We start from the raw sequence: 26,942 nt of genomic DNA on the forward strand, positions 1-26,942 counted from the left end.
AGGGGTGGAGTGAGGGGTTTGCCAACGATTGATGAAGCTAGATTAGTACACACACAAAAAAAAAAATCGCTCACATATCACGTGGTAGATCTATGACGCCCAAGAAATGGTGCAAGAGAGAAAACCCGAGACAGGACGAGGATTCTCTTATTCAGTTTATAACCACCAAGTTTTGTTGATGGCACTCATGGGAACCAATGAAAACGACGGTCTTCGTCAGGACGCTTCCTCGGTTTCCGCGGCCTTGCTCGCTTCGGAAGCTTTGTAGTCTTCTAGGATCATGGCCGCTGCCTTTGCTGCGATCATCTGAGTGGGGATGTTGAGGTTGCCTGTCACTATCCTAGGCATTACGGAAGCATCGACGACTCGCAGGCCACGGACACCTCCTCTCACTCTGTACGAGTAAAACGGAGACAGTAAAAGTAATTTGACTCTCATGGCGCAGGGAAGAGGACTATCGCGAGAACCTAAACACGATGTGTGTAGCAGGCAGGTGGCGCAGATAACATGCTGTTAACTTGTCTGAACACTATAGCTCCCTCTGTGTAGGGTGCGTATACTGGGCAAAACTTGAGCATCCTCGCTCATACTCAATGTGGCGAATGAGCTGAGCATAAGCGAGCGAACGGAGAGTTGAGCTGAGAGTTCGGATCTTTGCGGGCGCTGTGCAGATCAGCCGAACGAGTGCCACCAAGTTGATCCCTTTCCACACTATTGTCCTGGACCATCACAATATAGCCCAATAGGTCCGTCTCGATATCCTAAACAGATACAATGACAGCAGGAGGCAAAGGGCCGGTCTCATGGCCAAAGCTCCTGGCCACAGCTTAGCGGGAGTGACAAGTGCCCACGTCTGGGAAAATGAAGACAACTGCAGCATCGCCTGCGGTGATATCCGCCTATGGGAGCTAGAATTCAGCGACCCTGCATCCTGTGTAAACTGACAGAATTGACAACATGCTGCAAAAATGCAGACGCCCCCCCCCCCACACACACACAGTGCATACCCAAACAATGATAATAATGGTGATGTTCCGTGATGTTCCGTGATGTTCCACTTAAGGTTTGTCTGCCTATAGTATGGCGACATGTTGCACGTGCCGCGCAGGGTAGAACTGGGGATAATTTCGACCGCCCGGGGTTCTTTCGACGTGCGCCGGAAATCTCCGACACACGGTTGTGGAAGCAATGTTTATTTCCCCCATATTGCTAACGTCCTCGATTAAACCTGCGATCTTGAGCTCAGCAAGCCAACACGTTACCGACTGAACTACCGAGGCCGGACAGTACGTACCTAAGTCTAGTATCCACTACAGCGTAGTCGTCCGATCCCATGGCGCACGTGCAGCAAGGATGCCACGTGCTCATGGTATTGTGTCTAGCGAGGCAAGCCAGGTACCCCTCGCTGTACATTTCGTACCTCTCGCAGCCGGGAAACAGAATATTCCACGGTTTTAGCCCAAGCTTCTTGAACGCCTTTGTCTTCATGACCCGCAAGGCCCACTTGGATGCTGCGAGACAAGTAATTTATTCGTGCGTTTCTCGTGGAATCCTCGAATGCCTCAAGGAACTGTAATGGAACTGCGGAACATGCGATGTCACTAGTACCTTCAACGGCCACTTTGATGTCTTGAGGATGCGTGAGGTACTTAGGGTCAATGATGGGAGGGTCATCGGGGTCTCTGCTTCTGAGCTTCAAGAATCCTCGCGATTTTGGTCTGTTCAAGATAGGTACAAGCTGAAAGGCATTCGTGCCACCAGCCCGCTTTGGTAAGTAATATTTTCTGTAGACCTGCATCAAAACAAACAGCTTATACACATGCTATAGACAAATTGGTTGCCCCACATTCGTGAGATAGAGTTGGACCGGGTGTGGATCTAGAGTAGGGGGGAGGGGGGGGGGTTCGGATGTCCTGATGTCCACCTTCAATTTCTATCGTCACATAAGTTGCCCTGGGCGGCAATGTAGTCTGGACCCCCCTCAGAAAGCTCAAGTAGCCGTTCCTGAGTTGGACGTCGTCCAATGTTGTTGACTTCGTACCTCTCCGGTGATCCCGTGGTCGGTAAGAAAGCGCTCCCCTTCCTCAGACTGCGGTCCGAGTGACACGATCACTATCTCAACGTCAGGGAAGTCGTAACTCGCATTCACGAAGGGCGTGCTAACAAAGGCTACGGACTCTATGGCAGCTGGGATGGAAAGACCACCTGCAAGAAGAACAATGGACGCTATACACACGATGCCCATTGTTGGGAGGTACTTCCAGTGAATCAAGTCTCGCGGGTCATAACCCGCGCAAAGCTACAATGGTCGCTACGCGCACTGCACCTGAATGCTGAAAGATGTAATCCTTGAATGTCTGAACGGCATGGAGATCTATCTGTGCTTTCTTCTTTATAGTTGCAGCAAGCCCGCCTACGTAAACATGGTCCTGGAGATTTTTGCCCACAGGGAGGTCGGCAATCAGGTTAATCTGGAAAAAAAAACGCAAGTTTTGGTTAGCCAGAAGCTGCGCTTCCGTCACTGCATCATGTCCTTGTGAGAAACGACGCTGCTCAGACGTCAGACAACCTTGTGCCACATCCTTCCAGTGTCTACAGCCGTCACCGCCGGATTCGTTCGTTGTCGCACTAGAATCATGTATAGAACATGGTAGAATGCGTTCTACCATATTGTATTCAGTGGTTACCAAACTTCGCCGGCCCCGCAGACCATGAAAATATGAGACGAACCTACCAGACGAACGGGCAGGACGCCCGTGCGGCAGAGCGGGCAGACGCTCTGGGCCCAGGAATGAAAGCGTCGGGCACCCCGCATGCAGCGCATTTATGAGAAACCTCCGTGTCTTCTGCTACGCAGAATAGCGCGGTCACGGCGTGGCATTTCTTTTCTTTTTTTTTTCTTTTTACTTCGTGGGCCGCTTCGCGACCCCCCTCGGAACATGTCGTGACCCACAGTTTGGGAACCACTGGTATACGTGGTCATGGCGCAAAGGACAAACAGCCACTGCCAGCCATTGCAGTGAAAGCAACCTTCACAGGAAACAGCCACGAACGGAAGAACAGACAGGCACACGCTTTGTTTCGATTCACTCCCTACTTGCAGAGTGCATTCTGACCTTTTCTTTTTCTTTTTTCATCGGGCCATGCTTACATTACGCACATGTGAGAGATTGTTTTGTGCACGGGATCAATTCCGCAATTCCCAGGAGACAGCCTTGCATGTTCCATCTTTATTCCGAATACAAATTAAGCGACATACCCCGTGGTGATAGAGGTGTTCCTTCGGTCCAATTCCTGAAAGCATGAGCAGCTGGGGCGATCCGATAGCTCCCGAAGACACTATCACCTCCCGTTTGGCACGGACGAAATACGTTTCGGCCTGTTTCTCGTACACGACGCCAATTGCACGTTTTCCTTTGAAAACGATCTGTAACGGGATATAGCATGCGACATGAGGACGCGTCCGAGGATGAGGCATGTCCATTTTCACCTTCAAAGCCTTGCTGTTGAGAGTGACGTCTAGGTTGTTGCGTTCGTCGATCACGGGGAGTATGAACGCTTTGCTCGAGCTGACCCGCTCACCGTTGCGAATGTTGTTCTGCACTCGTGAAAAACCTGAGATTCACCGAGTCATTGACTGCACTTTATTCTGTAATTGACCTCTGCACTACTTGGATTGCGCGTATGGAGATCCCCAACGTTGATCCTATCAGAGGGAAAGAGTGAACTCGCTTTCTAGTTGTGCAAGTTTCATTCCATTGGTCGACAAGAGAGCGAAGTTACATCCTGTTTTACGTATCGTCTGCTCTATTTTTGCGGTGGCTGATCCGCTGAGCCTACACGGGATCTTGTAATTGCAACTTTTGGGAACCAAAGTTCCGATTATGAATGGGGTTACATTTCCTAATATGGTATTCCATTCTTGTCATCTGCTCTAAAAAGCGTCTGCTTTCATCCTCCGCCGCCGTAGTATCGCGTCTCCGCTACTGTCTCCGCTCGGGTACCTCGTACCGAGTTAGCAGACGACAACTACTCCGCACCAGAGCCCGAAGCACGCAGTCGGTGTCACACAAACCGAACAATCCGTAGTCCACATAGTACAGAGGTCAATGATTTCTCTTTTCAGAGTGTAGCTTACCCGTTTGCCTTGCGCCATTGTAGTCCACGTGCTCGAAGCCAAGTTCGTATCCCGCTTGTCGAAACACTTTACTAAGTAGGGTTTCCGTAGGTGAGTAGGAGACAGGGAGCTCGCCACTGGTGCCATGGTACTCTAGAAAATGTCGTTCGTGCGTAAGAATTAGTTGTTGGTCGCATGGAGACAGGCCAACGCCACCAATAAACAGAAGGTCCCTCTACTCCTTCGCCACGTCGACATGTAAAGTCGGAACGTTGTCTGCTTCAGTCAATCGTCGCAAATAATTTTGAAGTTTGTCTCTAGCTATATGGCCGCCGAAAGCATGTTGTAATTGGCGGACCCTCGAAGACGTCACGTCGTACAAACCATCACGTACGCTTTGATCGTCTAGGTGATGTTTTTGTTGGCTTTGGGTGATCCATGGTAACTGTAACTTATCAAGATTCTGAAGCCTGCCCCTCGAGACTGCCCTCATTAGAACAGCTAGGCATTCGTTTGTTGCCCCTCTTGCCCAAGAGCTATTCCTGCATTGTGTATGTGTATTGTAGTAAACAGCAGCCTTGCGGGATATTGTCGAACGCCGCGGCTTCTAAGTAAAATAAAGGCTGGGTATGCACTTTGGGACCCATAAGTTCTTGTTAAAGCTAGCGTGAATATTCCCGCCGTAAACAACTATACACTAAGAAGGAGAAGAAGAAGAAAAAAACTAATTTTAGTCCTTTTGAGAGGGAGGATATGTTTATTATAAAAAAAAGAGAGAGAGAGAAAGGTTAGCCTTTTGGGGACCATATGCATTGCCGCGGCTACCTTTCAGGACTGAGCGCTCCGGTTGTCTCATTTTTCTCTGACGTCCCGTCACACACCCTTCACTCAGTCTTACCTGTACCTCCGTGCACTGGAATATTGAAGGTCTCGATACTCTTGAAGTATGGCAACACTTCTTGGTAGGACCAGCCATATGCTCCGTTCTTCGCCCACAGGTTGTAGTCGTGCTTGTTTCCACGGACGTACATCATGTAGTTGATAACACTCGACCCACCCAGTGCTTTTCCTCTGGGCCATACACTCTTCTACAGTGTGTATACGGGGACACTAGATTAGGCATGATGATGATTATCATGATTTGCAGTGTGTGCATGTCGATTCTGGCGCTCTCGTCTGGCAACAAGTAATTACACTGATTTGATTGACGTACTACTAAACTACGGATGAAAGATATGCTATTTCTTTTGTTTCGTGTTCTAGATCAACCTCGTTCAAATACTCAAGCTCGCAAAATATAAATGCCGTCGCGCTTCCACGAATTTCGGAAGAAACCCGCAGAACTTCCGTAGCAGACGACAGGGCCGATGGTGTCGTCTGCTATGGTCGGCTACGACACTCCCGATATTCCACCGCCGTGCGAGGCCATAAAACCTCCACCGTGAGCAGCTTTTTTTTTCTCTCTATCTTTCTCTCTTCCACTGCAGAATATTCCGTGAGGATGTCACTCGTGTGAGTACACGGGAAGTTGAACGTTCATCGACTTCCCAGATTTGACGCTTTGATGGAAATTTGAAAACAGTTCGATGTGCCTGTCGACGGAGAAAGAAGTGGTTTCACCAGAGTAGCACAATACCTGATCGTGAAGAGCGAGACAAGAGTAGTTCTGCGTCGTCGTCGTGAAATCCCAATCGTAGGGCCCGTGGGAGTGTATCAAGGCAAATATGGGTATTTCCGTGGTGGCGTCCTCAGCCTTTCCGGCCTCAATGAGCAACACCGATGTTGAAGGATCCGCAGACAACCGGTTGGCTAGTACACAGCCTGCAGAGCCACCTCCCACTGTGTGGTGGAGAGCGAACAAAAACTAACTTTTCTCTGCTGTGTGCTTCACCGTGTTTTTTTACATAGCGCGCTTTCCCGAGAAAATTTGTTTGCAAGAATGTGCGGAGCGACGGCGAACTCTCCCAGCTCCTTCCGGAGCGTTGTGACGTCAGATCATACTAGCACTTTTATTGGCTGCCGAGATTCATCTGCTACAGCGACAGAGCAAGACGACCGGTTAAACTGCTCTGAGTCAGACGGGGGATTTGCGGCGCCAAATATACAATAGCAAAAAGAAGTAAGGAAAATAGAAACAATATACTTTATGAATGTTGGTATTGGGTTGACAAGGTCACGTGGACAAGGTCACGTCACAGTTTGGTAGTCCCGGATAGCCAAGAGAAGAGACTTTTTGACGCGCGACGTCGAAAGCTTTCTTGCGCATCAAGATTGCGCGTTGCACACGTACTTTTTGTGCACATACGTATGTCTGTCTATGATTGTCTTCCTAATTTTCGCTCCTCGCGCCATATTTTACAACGTAGGTCTCTGAACAAAAAAAAATTATTCTAGATTCCTTCCTGTGGGGAAGGTCGTATATGCAGCCACGGACGGATCTAGGGTGCTGTCCGAATGTCCTGACCCCCCTCTCAATTTCTGTCGTCACCGAGTGCTTCAATTGAATTCAGTCAGTGGGTGTGGCATGCTATCCAACGCCAGACCCCTCGCCTCGAAAAGGTTTTGCATCTGAGGCATCCAGCATATTTCGTGGCTTGGTGCGACATTTTGTGCTGCCTCTTTACAGTTACAGTTTAGTAAGTAGAGCGGTGCACTGGGCTAATACACACAGAGACGTGATTGTAACCACATTACAATGTGATACAAGGCAAAAACCTTCGGCAACCACGCGACGGTCAATTCCGAAAGTGTGAGGGATGTGCCGGGTCTGGAAGATCTTTGAACCATGTCCGCATCTCCTAAATGTCGTAGTTATCTTGCTCCAACTGTTCACCATATGTGAGGGGATGGACTTACCTATGACATAGTCGTAATACTTTTCGGGGTACTCGGTGTCCAGTGTATTCGTTGACGGCGGGGTCGTCTTTGTCAGCAGGGCAAGAATGTGGGCCATGAGGAACGCAGCCCACTTGGGAATGAAGGGTACTTCGATAGAGGACAACGCCGAAAGCATCGTCTCGCAGTTGTTCGTCGTTGCACGGATTTACGGTACCTCGCGGCCTCTCCGCGGACGTTGTGTTTCCGCCCTCGCACCTGGACAAGGGCGAAGTGAAAGTGCAAATCCACAGTGCTCAGGAAGGACGTGCGTTACCTTTCCCAACTGCGTCTTGTCGTACGTTCCATTTCTCCAGAACGATGCGGACATTTTTACTACAACAATGCTATGCGGAAGATGGACGGACGTGTCAGTCATGTCAAGGCAGCGGCGAACCAGCCGCGTCTGTTTGTAATGTTTATGTTCGTGTCTGTTTTCACGTTTACGCGGTTGCTCAAAATATTTCCGTTGGTTGTTGTTGCGCAATGCGCAGTTCGCTAAAGAAATATCCTATCAGCTGTCTGTCAAGCTGCCTCGATCTTGGACGGGGTACGGCACGACATGCCGTGACGTAACGAGCCAAATGTGACGTAGGAGGAGGAGGAGGGTCGTTGGGAGGAACCCGAGAGGTCTGCCTGCCTGATTAGGCGGCATGTTTCTCGGGAAGGGAAAAGTGGTGGAGAGGAGGAGAGGAAACGGTGAAGTGGAAGACCGAGCGGGAGGATAGCTCGGGGGGAGGACTTCAGGGGAACTGTGCCGGCATACGCCTATTACACATCTGAGGGAAACCCAGGAAAAACCCCAGACCCGGCCCGCGGATTCGAACCGCGGACCTCCCAGTCTCCAAGCGCACGCGTTACCGCTGCGCCACCGGAGCTGGTAAGCATAGTGAGCATATAGTGAGGATTCGTTGGACCCTGCTGCGTCGTTGTGTGACGTCAGCCTAACTCGTTCTTTTACGGAGTCTGGAAAGGAGGGCGGGAGGAGAGATTCTCTCTCGGGCGCTAGAAGTCATCTACGATTACCTGTTCTTGTGCAAAAACGCATGCTATTTGTCGTACGATCGGCAGCTGCATTCTCTAGGAGGAGTCCTTTTGCTTCTGCTTTCAGCGAATGATACGCGCAGTGATTTATCCAGACCCCCCTGCACCCCCTAAATTTTTCACCAGTGCACCCCCTACAGGGGGTGCCCTTGCGATTTGAGCTTTAGAGACATGTCGGTAATGACATAGTTATAATAATGACCCCCCCTTTTTTTTCGAACACCCCTCCATGCTTGGGATTCTGGATAAACCACTGGACACGCGGTGGACCAAAAATGAAGTGCGGAAGTAGTTGCTTGAATATACATAGTTTTTTTTATTATGTGTGACCAGACGATATAAAACGTGAAATTTGTAGATCGCACGTAAACGTGTTTGCGTGATTCCTTTTCAGGAACTGGCACAAAATCATGAACCGCACTGCAGCGTTCCCGCAAATCCACCTGGTCCCGACCGGTCTGCCCCGTCCAGCTCCAGTCGTCGACGATGTCGGATTGCTGAAGTCCACGCCGGAACATCAGTGTTTCAATTCAGGAAACTGAATCTTCTTTATCAACTAAAATTCAATAAATTTTCTTGTAGTACGTGGACCGCATATTTTTCCGTAGAGTGTGTGCGTATGTGTTTATTTATTTATTTTACATTACAATTTATGGACATGGCTACTGGGCTACTGGAGCACTCTGCATAGATTTTGAAACACTACACGTGCGAATGTATTGCATGTACTTTTCAGACGGCAAAAATATACCTTGGTGATGAGTCCTCATATTATGTATGTATGTATTACGTATTCCGTACGACAATGAAAAAATGGCTAGGAAACAAACGAGCTGGTGAAGATGATGCATAATGTAAAAACCCCGAGACTAGGGAACACGAAGGGATCGTGTTGTGTCTGTCCCTTCGTGTTCCCTAGTCTCGGGGTTTTTACATTATGCACGTATTCCGTGCGTACGGTATGCACCGTGAAAAAAGAAACCGAAACTGGTAATATTGATTGAAGAGCGCGTGCCCTAGTGGGAAAATGGTGAAATAAATGGTAACGTCTGCTGCTTGATCCTCTTTGCTGCTACGTTCAATACCCAGCCGTGGGAAAGGTGCCCTATTGTGTTATCGTCGTCTGTTTTGTACTCCTCACACGACAGTGAAGATATATCATATATCCAATACGACAGGCAAGCCAAAGACGGCTGTGCTTCAGGCACAAAAGACTTTTCTCGGCTCCGTCGGTGTCAAAATTCACAGATTTAGGCACCTTTCATCGTCATGTGTAGCTCGTGCTTCAGTATGTAAATTGTCACATCCCTCTGTGCTGTCGCAGAGCAATGAGGACACTGATTGACCTGCTCAGCCGATACGTACCATTTGAGAGCAACTGGTAGAGGCTCACGAACATGGAAGAGCACGGAGTAGAGGTACGTTGATTTATCGACATTTAATCGTAGAACAGTTCTTCCTAGTTATGACATCACAAACGCTTCAAACAGGGCTTGGCAGAAGTCTTCCGTTGCTTCATTTGCATGGAACGTCTCCGTGATGCTCACTTGTGTCCCCACTGCTCCAAGTTATGCTGCTATGCATGTATTAGGGTGAGTCTTGACTTTAACGCTACGAAAGTGGCTGATAATGGCGATGATATTTCGCAGCGTTGGCTGACGGAGCAGCGATCACAGTGCCCCCATTGCCGTGCTGCCCTTCACCTCCATGAACTGGTTAACTGCCGTTGGGTTGAAGAGGTCACGCAACAGCTTGACTCTCTGCAACTGGGTGCAGCAAGTACAGGGTGCAAGGCATCCCCCAGTGCAGCTGGGGATGCATCTACCTCAGCAGCATCCACGGCATCCACCGAGGAACGTTGCTCTCAGCACAAAGGAGAAAAACTGAGCGTGTACTGCTGGAATTGCCGCCTCTGCATATGCCACCAGTGTGCCCTCTGGGGAGGAACGGTACGGTGCAGAGTAGAATTGCAGTAGTAATGTGCGGATCAATGTGTGTTATCTTTTCACAGCATCTTGGTCACGTATTTAAACCTCTGGAGGAAGTCCACTCACAGCACGTGAGCCAGGTGCGAGAGCAGGTGCTAGCGTTGCGTCGGCGTCTGCTTCATCTGCTCGGACTAGTAGCTCACGTGGAACGCAGTGTCGAAGCAGTCCGCAGGGCCAAAGATCTCCGTGTTCATGAAATCCGCAATGCAGTGGAACACATGATCGCCCGCCTGGATGCCCAGCTCAAGGGAAAACTTCTGGCTCTCATGGGCATGTGTTTCGATCTTCTGTCTACACAGATAACTATGCACCAATACCATGTTCCCGCCCATCTTCCGACACGCTGTGTAATTTGGGCGAGTTCATTTTATGGGCTTCCAAAAGTTTTGTCCTTGTGGAGTATATGGGAAGCATGCTTTTGTCCCCCCCTTAATTTTGGCACGCTTGGAAATGCAGGAGAATACAACATGCGTAATTGTTGGATACCTGAATGTTGATGCTCGTATGTAACACACCTCCACACGACTCAACTAATAAGCTAATATTTGTAGCTTATTCATAGTTCAACTTTAATATGCAAGTCTGATTCTAAATTCGAGATTCTCAGATTTTTCATGTGGCACGCTATTGGACACCTGATGTTTCGATACCGATACGATTAATTGATTGATTGCCCATAAAGCTAGTAGCTAGCCCAGTAGCTAGCCAATGAGAGCCTATGTCGATTAGTCAAGTTGGTGATTATTTGCAGTAAAACAGCTGCACATGAACTTTTTTCATTTTAGACTATGACATTCAATATTAATTCTTCTCTTTCCCTTTTACGCAGCACAAAAGAATGCCTTGACTCAAGAGACTGAGCAGTTGGAACAGTTACTGCAAGCTGCAGAGACACAGCTTGCTGCATGTTCCCGCAGTGAGCTCATTGGGCGCGCCCCTGACATTTTGCGCCGCCTCGGTGAAGCTCTCGGAAGGGGAGGGCCTACAGGGAGTCCTCCATCCCCACCAGGTCCCGAAGAGTTTCCCTCGGAGATGGTGCCTCCGTACGAGGGAAGCATGTTTGTGCTACGAAGCTTCTCCCTGCTGCAACAAAGAGCAGATCCCGTTTACAGTGCCCCACTATCGGTGTCTGGGTTGACCTGGCGACTCAAAGTCTATCCGGTATGCATTTTTATTTAATTTAATTCTTTTTAAAAACTGTTTTAAGCTTTAGGTGCTTCATGTTTGCAAACGGACTGTCTGCTCGGCACATTGCAGGATGGGAACGGTGTTGTTCGAGGCAACTACCTCTCCGTTTTCCTGGAGTTGTCGTCGGGTCTACCGGAGACTGCGAAGTGAGTCCTCTTTGTTTAGATGAAAGTGCATGTTCGGGTACCATTTTATATTTTTGCGGTTTGCTGGAGCCCTATACTTTTTTTACAGTACCCACACCCTTGGACAACTTTCCATTGCACTTTTTTATTTTTGTTGTTGTCGTTGTTGTCTAATGTACAAAACTGCTATACTTGCTGTGGTACAGTGTAATTTTATTTAATTATTTATATGCCCGAAATAAATAACGAGCCACATATTGTGGCTTTTCGTCGTTGGTCCCTGTCAATCAGTGATGAAACAAAATAAATGAAAAGCTATGATTTTTGAAATAGTTATTTTATACTAATATACTCAAAAGTGTCTGCTGGGTGACGTTGTGGAAAAGGTTACCAGAGACAAAACTAACCTCTTCTACCATGCATTGCGAGAAAATGAAGCGCAAGTTTGCAAGTTGCAACCTGAACTCGTCTGTATTATATTTTGCTGTGTTTACGATGAGCTATAGCAGTGTGAAATTTAAAGGGCCACAACAGATTAAAAAATGATATTTACTTAATTTTCGTATTATAAATCGACGTAGACAGAGTATGCAAAAAGTAAATGGGTCCGGTATTGTTCCTCAGGTACGAATACCGCGTTGAGATGAGCCACCAGGGAGGTGACCCCAGCAAGAATATCGTCAGGGAGTTTGCCTCGGACTTTGAGGTGGGAGAATGTTGGGGCTACAACCGTTTCTTCAGGCTGGACCTGTTGGCCTCTGAGGGCTACTTGGCTAACGACTCTCTGCTTTTGCGCTTCCAGGTATGGCTCATTGAAACAAACGAACAAAAACAAAATAATTAAATAAATTAAAAATGTAAGAAAAGCAGTTGATATGGATTAAGTGCAGCACCGTTACTTTTCTTAGGTGAGGCCGCCAACTTTCTTTCATAAGTGTCGTGACCAGCAGTGGTTGATCGAACAGCTGCAGGTGCAGCACACGCAGCTTTTGCAGCAAGTGCAACATCTCAAGGAGGTGAGCCTCATGCGTGATATGATTCCTTTAACTATTCGCTGCACCGCCGAGTGTTTGCGGCTCTAATGGATGAACGCAAAACCACATATGCCCAGAGCTGGATCCAGGATTTTTCTTAGGGGGCGGGGTTCTGCCTTTGACCGCGTGCTATTACACCACCAAGGTCAACTGAAACTCTATGGAACGACTGTAATTGAGGGGAGGTCGGGACATCCGGACCCCACCCCCCAAATCCGTCCCTGCATACGCCTTACCTGTTCTTACTTACAAATTGTTTACATTCATGACAGAGTAGCGTGCTTTGCGTTTTTATGCAGCTTACACAGAGTGCTTACATTTTTCTACCCTGCCTACTGTTAGCAGCGGACCCTGTAAACAGCCTTTCAGGTGCATGCATATTGCTATGGTAGCGAGCTTGTCTCGGAATTATTGAAGGTTCGAGCCTCCCAACGCAACAAGTGTACAGAATCTACATTTGAGCAAACCTTTTGCTTCCAGCGGGTTGCCATTCAAATGGCCCAGAATGCAGTCTCTAGCAATCAAGAGAATGCAGGCAAGTGCTGAGGTTAACCAACTTCTCTCGTGAAACTGTAATTAGAGCTTGTGTCGTATACAGAGCCCTTGGGAGCCAGCACAGCCAGTACAGTTGGCACATCAGATGCTACGATAGTGGCGGAGTTGCCAGTGTCGCCGAGAAGTTCACGCAGCACCCAGTGTTGTTCGGAGGATTGGCATTTGCTCTCTTCGGTCGGGGGGAATAACGTCGGCTGTCGAGGCAAGTAGAGTCACTAAATAAGCTACGCTTCAGAGTATCGACACAGAGGTAAAAGGGAGAGTTGGAGCTGCCACGTTGTTTCCGCTTGACCTCCAGCCCCACCTCTACTTCGGCGGTGGAAAGATGAAGACGACGTTCGGCAGTGGAAGAAGACAACACTTCGAAGAGCGCTCCATGGATGGTGTTGGAGGTCAAACGGAAACATGGAAGCTCCAACTCTCCCTTTTGCCTCAGTGTTGACACCCTGAAGTGTAGCTTATTTAGTGACTCTAGAGGCAAGTTGCGTTCCTCACATGTTTCTTAGAAAGTAGTGCTGATGTAGCTTTTCTTATTGCAGGTGCGGAGGCCTTTTGTGCCAGCAGCAACAATCCTAAGGTTGCAGAGCGTACGAAGGGCTGCTGCGACGCGGACTCCTCGAGCAATGACAGCGAGGTAAGATGGCTGTACCATTACATGTTCCTCTCTGTATTGTAAAGTGTGGCTGTGTGGAGTACACTTGAATGAATCTTAATATATACTAATTTTCATTAATGTGTGCACTCATAGTTATTGTGTATGGCTCCAACTTTCTGAATGTTTCGCCAGCAGGGCGTGAGCGAGGCTTTGCTCGTAAACGGAAAAGAAACCCCGTCTGAGCCCCCAGCTGTAGATGAGAACGACGTTGACGATGAGACCATGTGAGTCTTTGTAACCTCACTCAATCAGAAGCAAGATGAATAAGGTTTCATGATTTCCACAATGGAAAAGCAACACGTGCTTGATCAAATGGAGGTAAAATTCCACTCTTTAGGTCTGGGGATCGTGATGTAGAACAGGCAAGGGCCCGTTGCTGTCGCTGGTGGGGCACAGCTACTGGTACGGAGGAAGACGATGAATCTGTGCTGCTGCGCCTTTTAGAGCTTCAGGACCGCCATGGTGGCAGCCATCGGGCTTGGAAGAAAGCTGTGAATGGTGGGATACTAAGACCATAAACAAGAATATTTGTGCGTGAACCACAACCTACTACATTATAACGACCATGTCGCAGGCACTCCTTCCCAGCGCCGTATTTGGAAGCTATAGCGGTGGCGCCACTCATCGGCCCGATTATTGCTTCCTCAATTTCTACAATACTTTGTACTTTAGCTTACCTTAGTATTTTTGTACAAGCGGTGGGTGTCCCACGAGAGATGCTTATTTCTAAAGTTGATTATCATCATCATTCTACGCGTTTTCATAGGAGCTGCTGCTGTCGTCTGCTACGGTAGTCGTACATCCGCTTCTGCGCATTCAAACTTCAAATTTCCATTGTCCAATCATGATGTAGATCTTGTGGGCCGATGAGTAGTGGATCGTGCGGACGGGCTCCTCATAGGGGTTGCCGATTATGACATGGTCGTTATAATCTAGTAGGTCGTGGTGTGAACTGCGGTGTATAACATTATCACGCTGACCCGATGGGCTGGAGAATGCCAAATCCTCAAGTTCACATATGCCAAAACTGCAGCCTTTATAACAGACTGCTTTCCAAAGTTCATGGTATATCTTACAAGCAGGAGTGCATTATACCGTCCCGAAAAATTTTTAAGCGAGATATTTTGTCAAAAATTAAAAAGACTGCTAAGAACTCTATGTAGTCCTCCATAACGAGTTGACTATACATGAAGCTCACTCTAGCTTTTCCTTGTGGCAGGACGAAAACACGGCGACGGTTGCAGGCACCTCCTCCTCCTGTCTTTGTTATCGCGAGAGAGCTCGCACGTTCCTGCAAGTCCCCCCGAGAGGTCAGGTGAGTATACTCGGTGCATACTGCTCTACGGGTGTCCAGTGACATGCCATGTACATCCAATCGTGACACCCTGCAGAAAAACAGCCATTGGATTCAACGAGGGAAGAGCCGTCGTCGTCACTTCCACCTGAACTGCTATGTGAGCGTCCTTCGGGGATTTTTTCCGACTTCTTGGTGCCTCCTGTTGTGCACACGGCCCACACATGTACAAGGTGAAGTAACAAGAACATACCTGATTGCGCATTGGGAATGTTAACATTTTGACGTTATCTTCAGTGAAGTGCGGGTGACAGCTGAGGCTCGCGCTCCCCGCAAGGGCTCTCTCGGGAGTAACGACGGAGCAAGAACACATGCATCAGGTAGATAAGACGAGGAGATTAAATGTGCTCAATGTGGGGACAGTATTCTCCTCCGCCTATGTGCTCAGTGAAACGAATATCTAGCATTGTTACTGTTACTTGTCCAGGCATAAACGCTCTCTAATCATATCATGCATCACCCTCCAGAGCCAGCAAGAGCCTATCAATGTTCTGGTGTTGTTAGTTGACAATACTTTTTTTTTTTTTTCTGTACAATCTGTTTCAGAGCAGCACAAATCCCCTTAACACTTAAAACATATATTTGTTCCCTGTTATGCAACAATTACTTGATGTTTCATAGTGGCCACCAATAATGTGCATCTATACGCTACAGCTTCATGGCTTCACTGTATTACCTTAATCTCTCTGTTATTGTTCTCTGCCCTTCTTGTTCTTTGAGGCAAAGCTAGAAGCTTCTCACCAATGTGCTGGTACTTGTTATGTTTCTATCAGTCTGAAGCACTATACCTTTTGTGCCAGAGTTTGAAAAAAAAAATTCAGCTGAGATCCGCAGTATGGCACAGAATGAATGTGCTAAATGTAGTACTGCATCAATGCTGCGCACGAATGTGTTAGTACTATTACACAAGAATGGTAAAGGTACCGCTTCGTTATTGTGTATTAGTATTGATGGTAGCATTACCCCCCTTTTTCTTACAGGTCGACCACACAAGAACAGAGGGAGCTCGTTGCCAGCGTCCCCATCTCTACACCACCAACAGGGGAGCGCGACAAAATCGTTCACGCCCCCTCTTTCAAAACCCCCATCTGACCAGTAGTTCCACTAGTCTGCTTCCTCCTGCCAAAAACCTTTGCATGTCCAATTAGCACTTTTAACCTTTCATGTGCCATTTGAGCTGCACTTGGGGTTCTGACTTTTCGGTGTTTTCATTTGGCAAAACTGGGGGGTGTTTAACAGTGTTAACGCTTTATGGAAAATTTCTGGAAAGAGTAGGAAACTCCGACCCTATCTATATTAAAAAAAAAACAGGCTCTAACTTCTATCACTGTTTGCGTTCCATGCCGAGTTGAGGCATAATTTTCCAGTGGCACAAAGCACATCTGTCTCATCCTCGACAAACATCAGAGAACAGTGTTCCGTGCATGGTGGGTACCATCCTGGAAAAACATTCCACATCACACGTTATTTATTTGTAGAGGCTCGCTTTTGTGTAAATAAACATACTGATAACAAATTTGCATCTTTCCTCTACTATATCTTCATCGGAACTTTGTGAAGGCCAACTGGAAAGAGTTTGACGCCTTTCTCCTCGAGGCGAAAGTGCATCTTCTTGGATTTTTCCACCATTTTTTCGTTCCTGTGCATCACTGAAATCTGAAGGGCAAGTTACGTTACAAAATGACGGCCACGCTCACAAGCGCTAGTTTGTTCTCACCTGTCCATGAATATCTGAGCTGTAGCCCGTAGGGAGACCCTGAACACGAATACACATATTAGCCAAGTGTGCGAGATAGCAGCACAGCTGACTACTACTGTGGTCGTCTTCCAACCATTTCGCACCCACAACTATGCGTGCATTGGATCGAGTCCTCAGCAGATGCAGGAACCTAATCATGTCGCTGTTAGGCACACCCAGCGTTTGTAGGATTGTCAGATCATCAATCACTAAAAGCACATCAGACGGATTTTGCCCCTGGAAGTCCAGGATGGTCTTTACAATTTCGGACGATAAGCCTTCCAAGTTCCTTTCACTTTCCTTTTGACACACGAAGTCAAAAGGATGTGTAGTATTTTCACCACAGTCACTTATGTATTGCTTCAAAAGGCGCATGCAGTCAAAGTTAAAATAGGCCTTCTTTTCTTTATACTGCGTCAGTCGGATACCCAGTCTCTGACATGTGTTGGAATAGAAGGTTTCCTGGTTGACGAAGTTTATCTGGAATACTCTTCTACCCGTTTTTAGATAAAGCATGAGCAAATGGTTCAGCACGAAGCCATGATCTGGCACGTCACTGCTTGACACGAATATCAGCCTGCTTGCAGACGGTGCATCGTCGAAGTCTAAAAACGAATTCAGTTCTAAGAACATCAGGCAGCCTTTTTGTCTTACTGAGCAAACTCAATTTCCTCGCCTTACTCGCGATGTTAAATTTGTGACCGAAAATCGGACCGCTCGGTTTGTCAAGCAAGTAGATTTTCGATGGAAACGACAGAAAACCGCGCAGAAAACATTTCACTCACACGCACGAAACGCCATTTGTCCACGCCATGCCTAGCCACAACCGGCCATAACTAGCCGTAGCCGCAGCCGGTGACATTTTTTCATACACTTATTTTGTCCACTGCCGCCGTTTCACCGGTCTACTGTTTTCAAAACAACAGAGACAAAATGTCTATTCACCATCTTGTTCTACCATTAATCCGATGTTTTTATGTATTTTTCGTTCCGTGTTAGCGCCGCAACGCAACTGTGGCTACATGAGCGGCGTACAGATGTGCACAGATGGAGAGAGGGCAGTAGGAAAGAGTGGGAGCCGGGGGATTCGTAGAGAGGATTCCCCTTAAAAATCACTATGATTTCTATGGCTTTTCCCCGTGCGTGTTCACTGACGAAACATCGATGCCTCCGCGGTCTCTTATTTTCCAGCGTCACTATAGTATGACATATAACATAAAATGAACCGTAGAGGGCACATAAATATTATATTGTGATGAGATTTACGTTTTCACTTTGTAGCTTTCTGAACTGTGAAAGAAAAACAAAACTTATATTGGCACGCTGTTTGTCAGAATTGGTGGTGCAGACCTCGACTGTGGAAGCCGCTCGAGAAGCGAAATCCGAAACCAGAACACTCGCGCTCTGCACACCTCGTCACTACAATTGTGCACACCAGGGCACCAGGGTACAGCACGAAATAGCTTCAGATGTTTACACATTCTTCACACAAAATAAGTATTTTGAAGATTTTGCAGGTGTCAACTTTATTTGGCAAAAATAGTTTACATTTGTTACCCGCTTGTGTAGCTTTTTTAAACCGATGCGACCAGTTCCAGCTACTTCATCTGGCAACAAGCGACGATAAGTTGCTTTTTATTTCTCTCTTTTGTGAGCGATTGCTGTTGGCAACAATGAATCGTATCTTTGCGTACGGCGATCCATAAGGTTTTTTAGCTGTTTATAATTAACAGTAAAGTAATATAGGTGAACGCGTCCCTTTGTTACTTCGCTCAGCAGGTGTGCGTTATACCTTCTCAGTGCTTGCTCTTTCACTATAACTGCGCACAGCACCGTAGCTTACACCCCGAAGAGCAAAAGTGCGGGAAAGTTTTGTTTTTTAACGGCATTTTTTTATATTTTTAGAAAGAAAAATAATTCTTATATTTGGCGCGTCTGAACCATTTATATTGTCAAATAACGTTGATTTAAGTCCTTTCGCGGCAAGAGGTAAGAAATGTGAAAAATTTTTGAAATGTTGTTTTTCTTTTCTTTTTGTATGTGTTTGTTTTCGGCCACCAGAAGGCCATTTTTTCCAGCCTCCATTCGGCTTTCCTTTCTTGACAGCTGACAGCATTAGGGCAAATTTTTAGGGATAACGGGGCTGCCCAAAGTTATTTCTGGGCATCCCTGGCAAAAACCTGCGGCTGGTGCTGTATGGAAGTCGGTGAAACAGCGAGCGGCACGGCGAAATGAGCAAGTTTTTTTTCTTCTTTCCCCGTGAAATTTGTTTGTTTCATCACGGTTTAGCAGGGGCGCCGTTTTTTCAAACGCCAGGGGATGGCTGGTTTTTTGTGAAGCTTCGCCATCGCCGCGGTTGATGGATAGCTGTGTCCAGGCGTCGCACGGCGTCGCGAGGACCTCGGGTGCCGAGGAGTCCCTCTCGGGGGCTGCGTCCTTTGTCCCGGCCGCCCCGGGCCCTACGCAAAGCGCCTAGGCAGTGGTCCCGGCCAAGATGTAAACAATGGACCCCACCTTTGGATTCTCGTCGGGGCTGCCAACACAGATCCCGCTCTTCACCTCAGCTCACCGGCTCTTCAATTTTTACAATTTGGAGAAAGAGTCGATGCTATACAGCGAATCCGGGCCTCGCGATTCATCACAGCAGCAGCAGCAGCAGCAAGGCGCCAATGCAGGACCTCAGCAGCAGAATGCAGCACTTTGTATTGGCGGGGGTGGTGCGGGAATCGGAGGGCCCCATCCGGGCACTTCGGTGGGTACTTCAGTCGGCAATAGCGTGCATAGTAGTAGCGTGAGCACGCAGAGTAGCCCCGTGGGGCAGCCGCCGGGTCCCCACGGGGGTGCAGCGGGGGGGCCGCACCCCGTGAGCGGTAAGGTGGCCGCCAAGCGGGGCGAGTTTCCGTGCGAGATTTGTGGCAGAGTCTTCACGCAGAAAGGGAATCTGAAGAGTCATATGTACTGTCATTCTGGAGAGAAACCGTACAACTGCGACGTCTGCGGCAAGGGCTTTACTCAGAGGTCGAGCTTGGATTACCACCACACGCTGCACCTGGGCGAGAAGCCCTTTGGGTGCGAGGTGTGCGGCAAGCGCTTCACGCAGAAGGGCAACCTCAAGACGCACATGAACTCGCACACGGGGGCCCGGCCGTTCCGCTGCGAAATCTGCGGGCGCGGATTCACCCAGAAGGGCAATATGAAGACTCATTTGGCGACCCACTACGGGGAAAAGCCGTACGCGTGTGAGGTGTGCGGCAAGCGGTTCACCCTCAAGGGCAACCTCAAGACGCACGTGATGGCCCACGAGGGCGTCAAGCCCTTTGCCTGCGAGGTGTGCCACAAGAGCTTCTCGCAGAAGCTCAGCCTCGAGTATCATATGAACAGCCACATGGGGCGCAAGCCGTACGCGTGCGAGGTCTGCGGCAAGGGGTTCACCCAGAAGGGCAATATGAAGACTCACATGCGTTCCCACTCGGGCGAGAAGCTTCACACCTGCCAGGTCTGCGGCAAGGGGTTTACCCAGAAGGGCAATATGAAGACTCACATGAAGATCCACCTGCGACCGCCCGCCCTTGACAAGCCCTACTTCTGTGGCATGTGTGGAAAATCTTTTGTCATGAAGTCAAGTCTCGAGTGCCACATGGCTACACATGTACCCAAGGGAGCACCTGCCCAGCACAACGGGCAGCCGCACGGGCAGCAGCATGCCGCTCCGGGGGGCAACCCCGCCCTTGCCAATCATCCTCCTCACCTGACGCTGGGGCCCCAGCACTTGGCCGCGGCAGCCGCAGCAGCTGCTGCAGCTACCACCACGTCTTCTGCGGCTTCGTCGCCGGGGTCGCCACCGCCCACGATGGTGCCTCCACGCAGCCTTACCAATATACAGGTAACATTCACGTTCGTTCTCTAGTAGGCCTTAATATGACCCCAGGTATGCATTGTGTTTTTGGGATGAATCTGGTAAAACCTGTCTTCATCCCCCGATTTACATCATTGTCACTTTGATAAGAACGCCGAAAAGAACAGGTAGCACAGGGTCATAAGCCAAGAAATCGCCTGACTTCACGCAATATCTTCCACTTTTACCATAAGTGTAAGGGAGATATGGAAATCGAGATAACCATAACTGGAATCTTACCAGTAATTAGATACTTCCATGAAGTCTGCCAGTGGAAATCTGTATGGAAATCAAAACTGCCATAACTGGAAAAGTATAACGAGAGGATAGAGAGGTAGCAAGTGAGCTGGTGGTATAGATCCAGTCTCAGGTTTTTATGTTATGGAAATTTCAGCAATCAGATATGTAGACTTCCAGGAAATCTGCCATGTTGAGTTGGTTAGTAATGTTGCCCTCGTGTTGAAGCAGCTCCACATGTATCAGTATGGACAATGCTTCTATTTCCAAGAGATTTTTCGTGCTTTAAATGTGCAAACACACTTCATCGGAGGTTATCTATCTTTGTTTCTGACTCGAAGTATGCCGTTCAATCTCCAATACAGGAAGCTACAATATCATGAAGTGTGAGTGTTTGCCAAGATCTGCTTAGAGCCTACCTGGAAACAAATTTCAATTCACATCACTCATTCGTAGGCCACGTAGACCATTCACATCAGAGTTTGATGAGCTGTGAGGGTTTTGCTTGATGAGCAGCCATACAAATAACTTCTATTAACATTGGCTTGGCAGTTTGTCAAACAGGCACTACATTGAAATCAAATAACTCAGTTGTTGGAGGCTTACATGTTTGTGCCGTTCATGTTTGTGGCCTGCCTCAGCTAATTCTTGTTGTTTACGGGGTACTACACTGTTTTATTACAGTGAATTTCACATACAATAGAACCTCTATATAGTGAACCCACACATAGTGAAGATATGGATATAGTGAAGTAAACCCAATGTGTTGAAACCCCGACCACGAGCTACTGATACAGTGGAGATACTGATACCATGAAGTTTTTTAGCAGTCAAACAAAAAATAATATCTAAAGAATGAAGCATGAAGTCAGAGTGGTGTGCGTTTCTTCCAACGGTCTTGGCATCAGATATCTATCAAATGTATAGCCTACTGTTTTGTTCTTTGTGATTTCATCCTTGCCTTGCTTCTCTCTTGTTCTTTGATTCTTTCTCTCACCGATCCCACTCCTTATATAAGCAATGTTTTAACTGCTTATTTTGTCTGAAGAAGGGCAGACTCTGCCCGAAAGCTCACTTATTAAATAGTTACTCTGACTTTGTGCTTCATTCTTTCGATATTATTTTTCTTGACGACGTTTCATCAAGCTGGACTGTGTATTATTTTACCTTCTTGATCTCAGTCAAACGAACTTCACTAGAAAGAGGCTCTACTGTATTTTGAGCCATCGTCGTTTAACCTCATACGATGCAATGCCTTGCATCATTGCTTTCATTAGCCAGCAAACAGTTATGATTTTTTTTAAAGTGATGCAGTGTCTAAGAAAGCTGCGAGATGTAAGCCTGGAATGTTATCTTGTGCCGCAGGCAAGCATGCAGAGCATGGGAGGGTTGAAGGGTGTTCTACAGCCTGGGGCCTCAACTCCAACACCAGGGCCCAGCACAAGCGGGGCCCTGTGTGCGCCATGTGCACCGCAGCAAGCGGATAAGCCCACAGTAGTGGTGCCTGGGGGTGCTGTTCTCTCTGCCCTTTGAAAGGTGAGGGGATTGCAGCTGTGTTGAATTTTTTTCTACAAGCTGTTCGGGGCAACATTTCCTGTGGCAACGAGCGTGAATGTTTACTGCCTTAGCGTGTTGTGTGTTTGTACTTTGTCTCCAAATGTCTCCCGCAGTGATGAAGGCACTGTGTCATTTGCATCAGTGTGCGATAATTTAACGTGCTCCTTCGAACTTTTGTGTTAGCTGTTTTTCTGGAAATGCATTTATAATGTTGTTCCGGGTACGAGACTGTTTTTGTTTGTTTTTCGTGGCAAGTCCTGCAAACGAGGTGTGATGAATGGCTAATGAAAAAATTCACAATCTCTATTAAAACACGAGCCTACGCGTGCCAGCACATATTACGTTGCGCATTGTTTCATTTATCCTGCCTCTCTTTATGATAGAGCGTACTTCGTCTTGCAGGCAGGTTACATGTGGTAATCATTCCCCCATCACTCATCCAAGAGCAGATGAACGTCCTACATTTTACAAATGTGGGTGCAGCAAACGAAAGAGCTGGTGCTTGCACGATGACGGGGAGATAAGCTTTCGAAGAATCTAAACATTTACGACGTTTTTTGCACTGTGCAACACCAAACAGCTGTAACTGTTTCCTCTCCCCCCCCTCCAAGAAAAAAGAAGCGCAGTATTATAATGGCTATAACATTTACAGTATAGTACAGGTCAGAACAGTAGAAAAGTAGCAGTCAAAAAAGGCACAACTCTGCTTGTAACTGCATAATTGAGCCTCTGTATGCAATAAGCGGATAAGTCAATTTATCTCCTTTTTAGGATTTCTTGTTGCAATGACATCTACATACCAGTATGTAGCTGTCAGAGAAAATTTAATTGCAATTTGTTGACCCGCTACGTGAGGCTAAGAAACGGGAAATGCATGTGTGTCAATGGGATGAAAAGTCAGATCGGGCCCCTTTTCTGTACATGCATACAAATGGCGTAGCTTAAATTTTACTACGATGCGGAAATGAACTTCGACTTCCACTCGAAAAACACGCAGGGATCCGAGATTCGGGAATCGGAATCCCAGTGCCCCGAAACGGCGAATCAAATCTTTCGAATCCACCAGCCATGTTTGTTTGTTTAAAATTGGTGCCTCCACCTGATTGGCCCTGAGTGCCCTGGGGCGCGCCAAAATAACAGCATGCAGCTCTGACGTTAAAAGTAATGGTTTTGCTTTTCATTGCTTCTTAGTTTTATGGAAATAATTCAGACTCGAGAGTTTACGTGTTTCCTGTAGTTGATGAACAACATGTTAAATAAATTACATTTAAGAAGAAGCATATGGATACATTTCCTCCTGAAAGTGAACGATTATTTAATTTGACTTTCATTAAACAAAGATATGAACTTCTGCTTCAAAACATTTTCCAGTAGAAGCGTTTTTTGTTTTGTTTTTTTTTTGTCCCTGACTTTTCAAACTCTTTTTTTTTTTTAGAAAGGATTCGAAAGTTTGGAGATTCGTAAGATACATGGATTTGCAGAACCTTCCTCGGATTCGTTAAATTCTGGATTCGTCCCCTCTCTAGTTCATACTTTAATTAATTAAATGAAGTTTCCGAGGTAAATTCTATGCCCGGAACCTCGCAGAGGGAGCCTTCCGACGTATACGAATATATCTCACCACATTTTCTGCAACCCATTACATGGTCCTATGTGTTTTACTGCCCCAAGTTACACACGCGGGTGTTGCATTTCAGGTTGGCTACATCCCAGGAGACACCCCGGGACCCCTGTGCTGACTCATACAGTGGCAATCTAAAAGAACGTGGATGTGTAAAAAATGATCTCCAAGTCGGGTAGCTTTAGTGGTGGCACGCCTCCTGTGTTTTGTAGAAGGAATCGATTGAGCAGTGTTTACGCCTCGTGTAACGGGTTTCTTGCAACCGGACTACCTCAAGCTGTTCCACTATTTTTCCTGTCGTGGTGCTTCTATGGAGGGGGGCTCTCTCCCCCTCTCAACCAGTTGCATCACATCGTTAATGTTAGTGCCTTTCAAGACCCACGACGTTTGTACCTGTGCTGGCTGGGCCCACAGGCGGACTTCCGAAAAATAACACGACGTGCAGCTCGTTTTTCCCCATTCCGTGCTGCTCGGACAATTTCGCCCCCACCCCCACCCCTTTTTTTTCTCTCTCTCTGTTTCTTCTCGTTCTTAGCACGTTTTGTCCCCTGGACTGACGCACAAAAAAAAAGACAAGGAAAAAAAAAACAGGAGAATAAATTCCCGCGCACACAAGTGAGGAGGGGCGGTGTCACCGTTTTAAAACTTGGTAGTCTAGATTTGTTCTCGCTTTGAAGTTGAAGTCTACGGGGTGATGAGGAACCTGAGTTACGTGGTTACTGTATGGCAGCATAGGGGCCCTCGTACCCATAAGAAGGCACCCCAAGAGGCAAAACGGCAACGTGCGTCTACTGCACAAGCAAGAACTGTTGTCTGCGGCTTCGACCGTGACCTGCGACGATATGAATACTCTCCCCACAGCCCAGGATAATGCTCCCCGCCCCCGGGAAGTGCACCGGGCGTTTCGCGTCGTCGTCCGTGCGTGCTGCTTTGTTTGCTGGCTCAGCGTGGGTGCAGGCGGCTTCGCCCGTAAAGCGACCTTAGGTGACCTGAGTGTGTGAAGCCTGGAGTTGTGTTTGAAGACAAGGCTGCAAGTTGCAGTTTTTTGCAGTGTGTATCCTTTGCTGTTTGTAAGTGCACAAAACTTTTACAGGAGGGCTTTTTTATTATTTTTTTCTTTCTGGCAACGTGTTCGAGCGACCGACGCGCTGGACTGCATTGAATCGCGTGACCGACTGAAGAGCTCGTATGCCACCGTCCTGCACCCTTCCAACTGTCGTCTTTCTGTTACGTGCAAGCGTGGAGCCTTCATTTTTTGTCTGTTGTCCGAAGGTGGTGTGCCCCCTCAATCGTATTTTCCCCCCCGATCCTTGTGTTGTGAATGGCTTCAAAAGTGTTTATGCAAGGATGTTTATGTCCTGTGTTGTAACTCTTCCTGGTTTTTAGCCCCACGGGCAATGCTCATCCCCAGTGATTCTGTTGAAAGCTCTTGTCTGGAAGCACGGACTACAGCGCGTCTCAACGCTGCAAGGGACCGCAAATCAGCGTGGAGAGCGCTTTAAGAAGAACCACTCTTGAAGCGGGTGCCAAGTATCGACATCCGATTTGGGCCCAGCAGTGAACTCTGGCCAAAAACTTTTCTCCATATCGCACGAGGTTTCTGAGTAAAGCAGTCTCTTCAAAAACCCGGTTTCTTGCCTCGGCAGTCTCGAGAGGCGGAATGAATTTAGATGTTCGTCACGCGCCTCCGATGCGTTCTCCGAAAACAGGAAGAAAAAAAAAAGTAATACACACACAGAGAGAAAGAAAGTGTTTTCAAGTGGTAGCAAGTAGATAACTTAATTGAGTGCATTGTCAGTAATGTGCATGTGTGCGTGCGTGCAGTGTACATACTTGGTCCCACATTTGTCAGGGGGGCCCCCCCATCACATTGTCAGTCCTCTCATCCGTCACAAATTAGAATCTCGTGAATATGCAAATTCGCTGTTTTCATTTTTGCTGCACAGTTGTGGAGGAGGACGCGCTCCGATGCGTGCAATCATTGAATGACGAACGCCAGCAGTGAGATGAGAGGACGTTGATGGAAGTGCACGCGCCTTTTTTGTACTGCGTGTCTTACGAGCTTGTGTTTGTTGCACCTCTATCGGTTCAGTTAGTGTCCGTCGTAGCCTGTTCTGCGGAGCTTCTCCGTATTTTGTTCCCTCCCAAGCTGTGCTTGGCAGTCACTGATGAATTCGGCCTTCGTGTTTTTTTCTTTTTTTTCTTTCGTTTCTTTTTTTTTTTTTTTTTTGCATGTGCTTGCTTCCCCCAGGTGAGATGTTGATCACCTGGGAGGAGGTTTGCAACGGTTACAGAACGATTTGGTTCCTCGGTGCTCACTGAACAGTCGACAGCAGTCTGCAACCGTGTTTTTACTGTTGTGTTTCTACTTTGTAGATGAACCCTTTTTTATGTGGTTCAGGCCATTTCACAGTCCTCCCATACATACCTCGTACGTGTGTGATCATTCTGCATGTATTCTCGACGTTGCCGCATTTCTTTCTCTTTCTTTTCTTTTTTTTTTTTTTTTTAATTTTGCACAACATTTGTACTTGTTTCGTGATTGTCCCGCAGTTCTCAGCCTTCTGTTTTGTGCATGTGGAAAACATTTTTTCCGCGTGTCTTTCTCATGTTTGTCTGGAAAGTGTAGAAAAATGGGACAAATTAGGATGCCAGCAGGTCCACTTTTAAAATGGTAGGTCGGTATGTCATATCGTAGATTTTAAGGTGTTGCTGTGTCCCGTTTTAGGAGAATAATCCTCTGTAATCGCTTTTATGGATGTGATGTCGGGTAAATTGAAGGTCGTCACAAGCATGTGGCTTGCAGCATGGAAGATGGGTCACATAGCATCAGTATCCACAACATTTCCATTTACCTGACGCGAAAAACATTGTCTCTTGAACTGTATTCATGCAAATCGTGTAACCTCATCAGTTTTTCTTGAGTTTTTTATGCTACCAATAAAAACATACAAGTGGCA

At 47.4% G+C, this 26,942-nt stretch overlaps 4 protein-coding genes and 1 long non-coding RNA gene across 6 annotated transcripts; 3 read left to right on the top strand and 2 right to left on the bottom strand.

Annotated features, from left to right (window-relative positions):
* Nucleotides 1-130: 130 nt before the first annotated feature.
* On the bottom strand, nucleotides 131-7,276 carry LOC135370840 (glucose dehydrogenase [FAD, quinone]-like). The gene is made up of 11 exons (XM_064604716.1): nucleotides 6,974-7,276; nucleotides 5,754-5,956; nucleotides 5,016-5,205; nucleotides 4,139-4,270; nucleotides 3,491-3,615; nucleotides 3,260-3,427; nucleotides 2,327-2,471; nucleotides 2,042-2,205; nucleotides 1,609-1,792; nucleotides 1,295-1,511; nucleotides 131-394 (listed from the first exon to the last, which is right to left on the bottom strand). The coding sequence occupies exons 1-11, from the start codon at nucleotides 7,128-7,130 to the stop codon at nucleotides 217-219; spliced, it is 1,863 nt and encodes a 620-aa protein (XP_064460786.1). The 5' UTR covers nucleotides 7,131-7,276; the 3' UTR covers nucleotides 131-216.
* On the top strand, nucleotides 1,344-8,644 carry LOC135370842 (uncharacterized). Its single transcript, XR_010415465.1, has 2 exons — nucleotides 1,344-1,770; nucleotides 8,430-8,644. It is a non-coding gene; the product is annotated as an uncharacterized LOC135370842 (long non-coding RNA).
* Nucleotides 8,645-9,071: 427 nt separating this feature from the next.
* LOC135370843 (E3 ubiquitin-protein ligase TRIM37-like) lies at nucleotides 9,072-16,444 on the top strand. Of its 2 annotated transcripts, none has more exons than XM_064604717.1 (17): nucleotides 9,072-9,453; nucleotides 9,526-9,627; nucleotides 9,685-9,984; nucleotides 10,047-10,293; nucleotides 10,853-11,184; nucleotides 11,281-11,357; nucleotides 11,961-12,138; nucleotides 12,245-12,352; nucleotides 12,851-12,905; nucleotides 12,969-13,127; nucleotides 13,465-13,559; nucleotides 13,713-13,804; nucleotides 13,918-14,078; nucleotides 14,800-14,895; nucleotides 14,972-15,107; nucleotides 15,172-15,254; nucleotides 15,915-16,444. In XM_064604717.1, the coding sequence occupies exons 1-17, from the start codon at nucleotides 9,433-9,435 to the stop codon at nucleotides 16,031-16,033; spliced, it is 2,361 nt and encodes a 786-aa protein (XP_064460787.1). In that variant the 5' UTR covers nucleotides 9,072-9,432; the 3' UTR covers nucleotides 16,034-16,444. The 2 variants fall into 2 exon arrangements, with proteins under 2 accessions (XP_064460787.1, XP_064460788.1); XM_064604718.1 differs by having other exon boundaries at nucleotides 13,716-13,804.
* On the bottom strand, nucleotides 16,164-17,480 carry LOC135370844 (elongator complex protein 6-like). The gene is made up of 3 exons (XM_064604720.1): nucleotides 16,652-17,480; nucleotides 16,441-16,590; nucleotides 16,164-16,373 (listed from the first exon to the last, which is right to left on the bottom strand). The coding sequence occupies exons 1-2, from the start codon at nucleotides 17,303-17,305 to the stop codon at nucleotides 16,468-16,470; spliced, it is 777 nt and encodes a 258-aa protein (XP_064460790.1). The 5' UTR covers nucleotides 17,306-17,480; the 3' UTR covers nucleotides 16,164-16,373; nucleotides 16,441-16,467.
* Nucleotides 17,481-18,383: 903 nt separating this feature from the next.
* LOC135370845 (zinc finger protein OZF-like) lies at nucleotides 18,384-26,942 on the top strand. Its single transcript, XM_064604721.1, has 3 exons — nucleotides 18,384-20,555; nucleotides 22,170-22,340; nucleotides 24,059-26,942. Exons 1-2 carry the CDS (start codon nucleotides 19,176-19,178, stop codon nucleotides 22,335-22,337), a joined length of 1,548 nt encoding a protein of 515 aa, XP_064460791.1. The 5' UTR covers nucleotides 18,384-19,175; the 3' UTR covers nucleotides 22,338-22,340; nucleotides 24,059-26,942.

The sequence above is a fragment of the Ornithodoros turicata genome, chromosome 10 (assembly GCF_037126465.1).
Source record: "Ornithodoros turicata isolate Travis chromosome 10, ASM3712646v1, whole genome shotgun sequence".
NCBI classification, from domain to species: Eukaryota; Metazoa; Arthropoda; class Arachnida; order Ixodida; family Argasidae; genus Ornithodoros; species Ornithodoros turicata.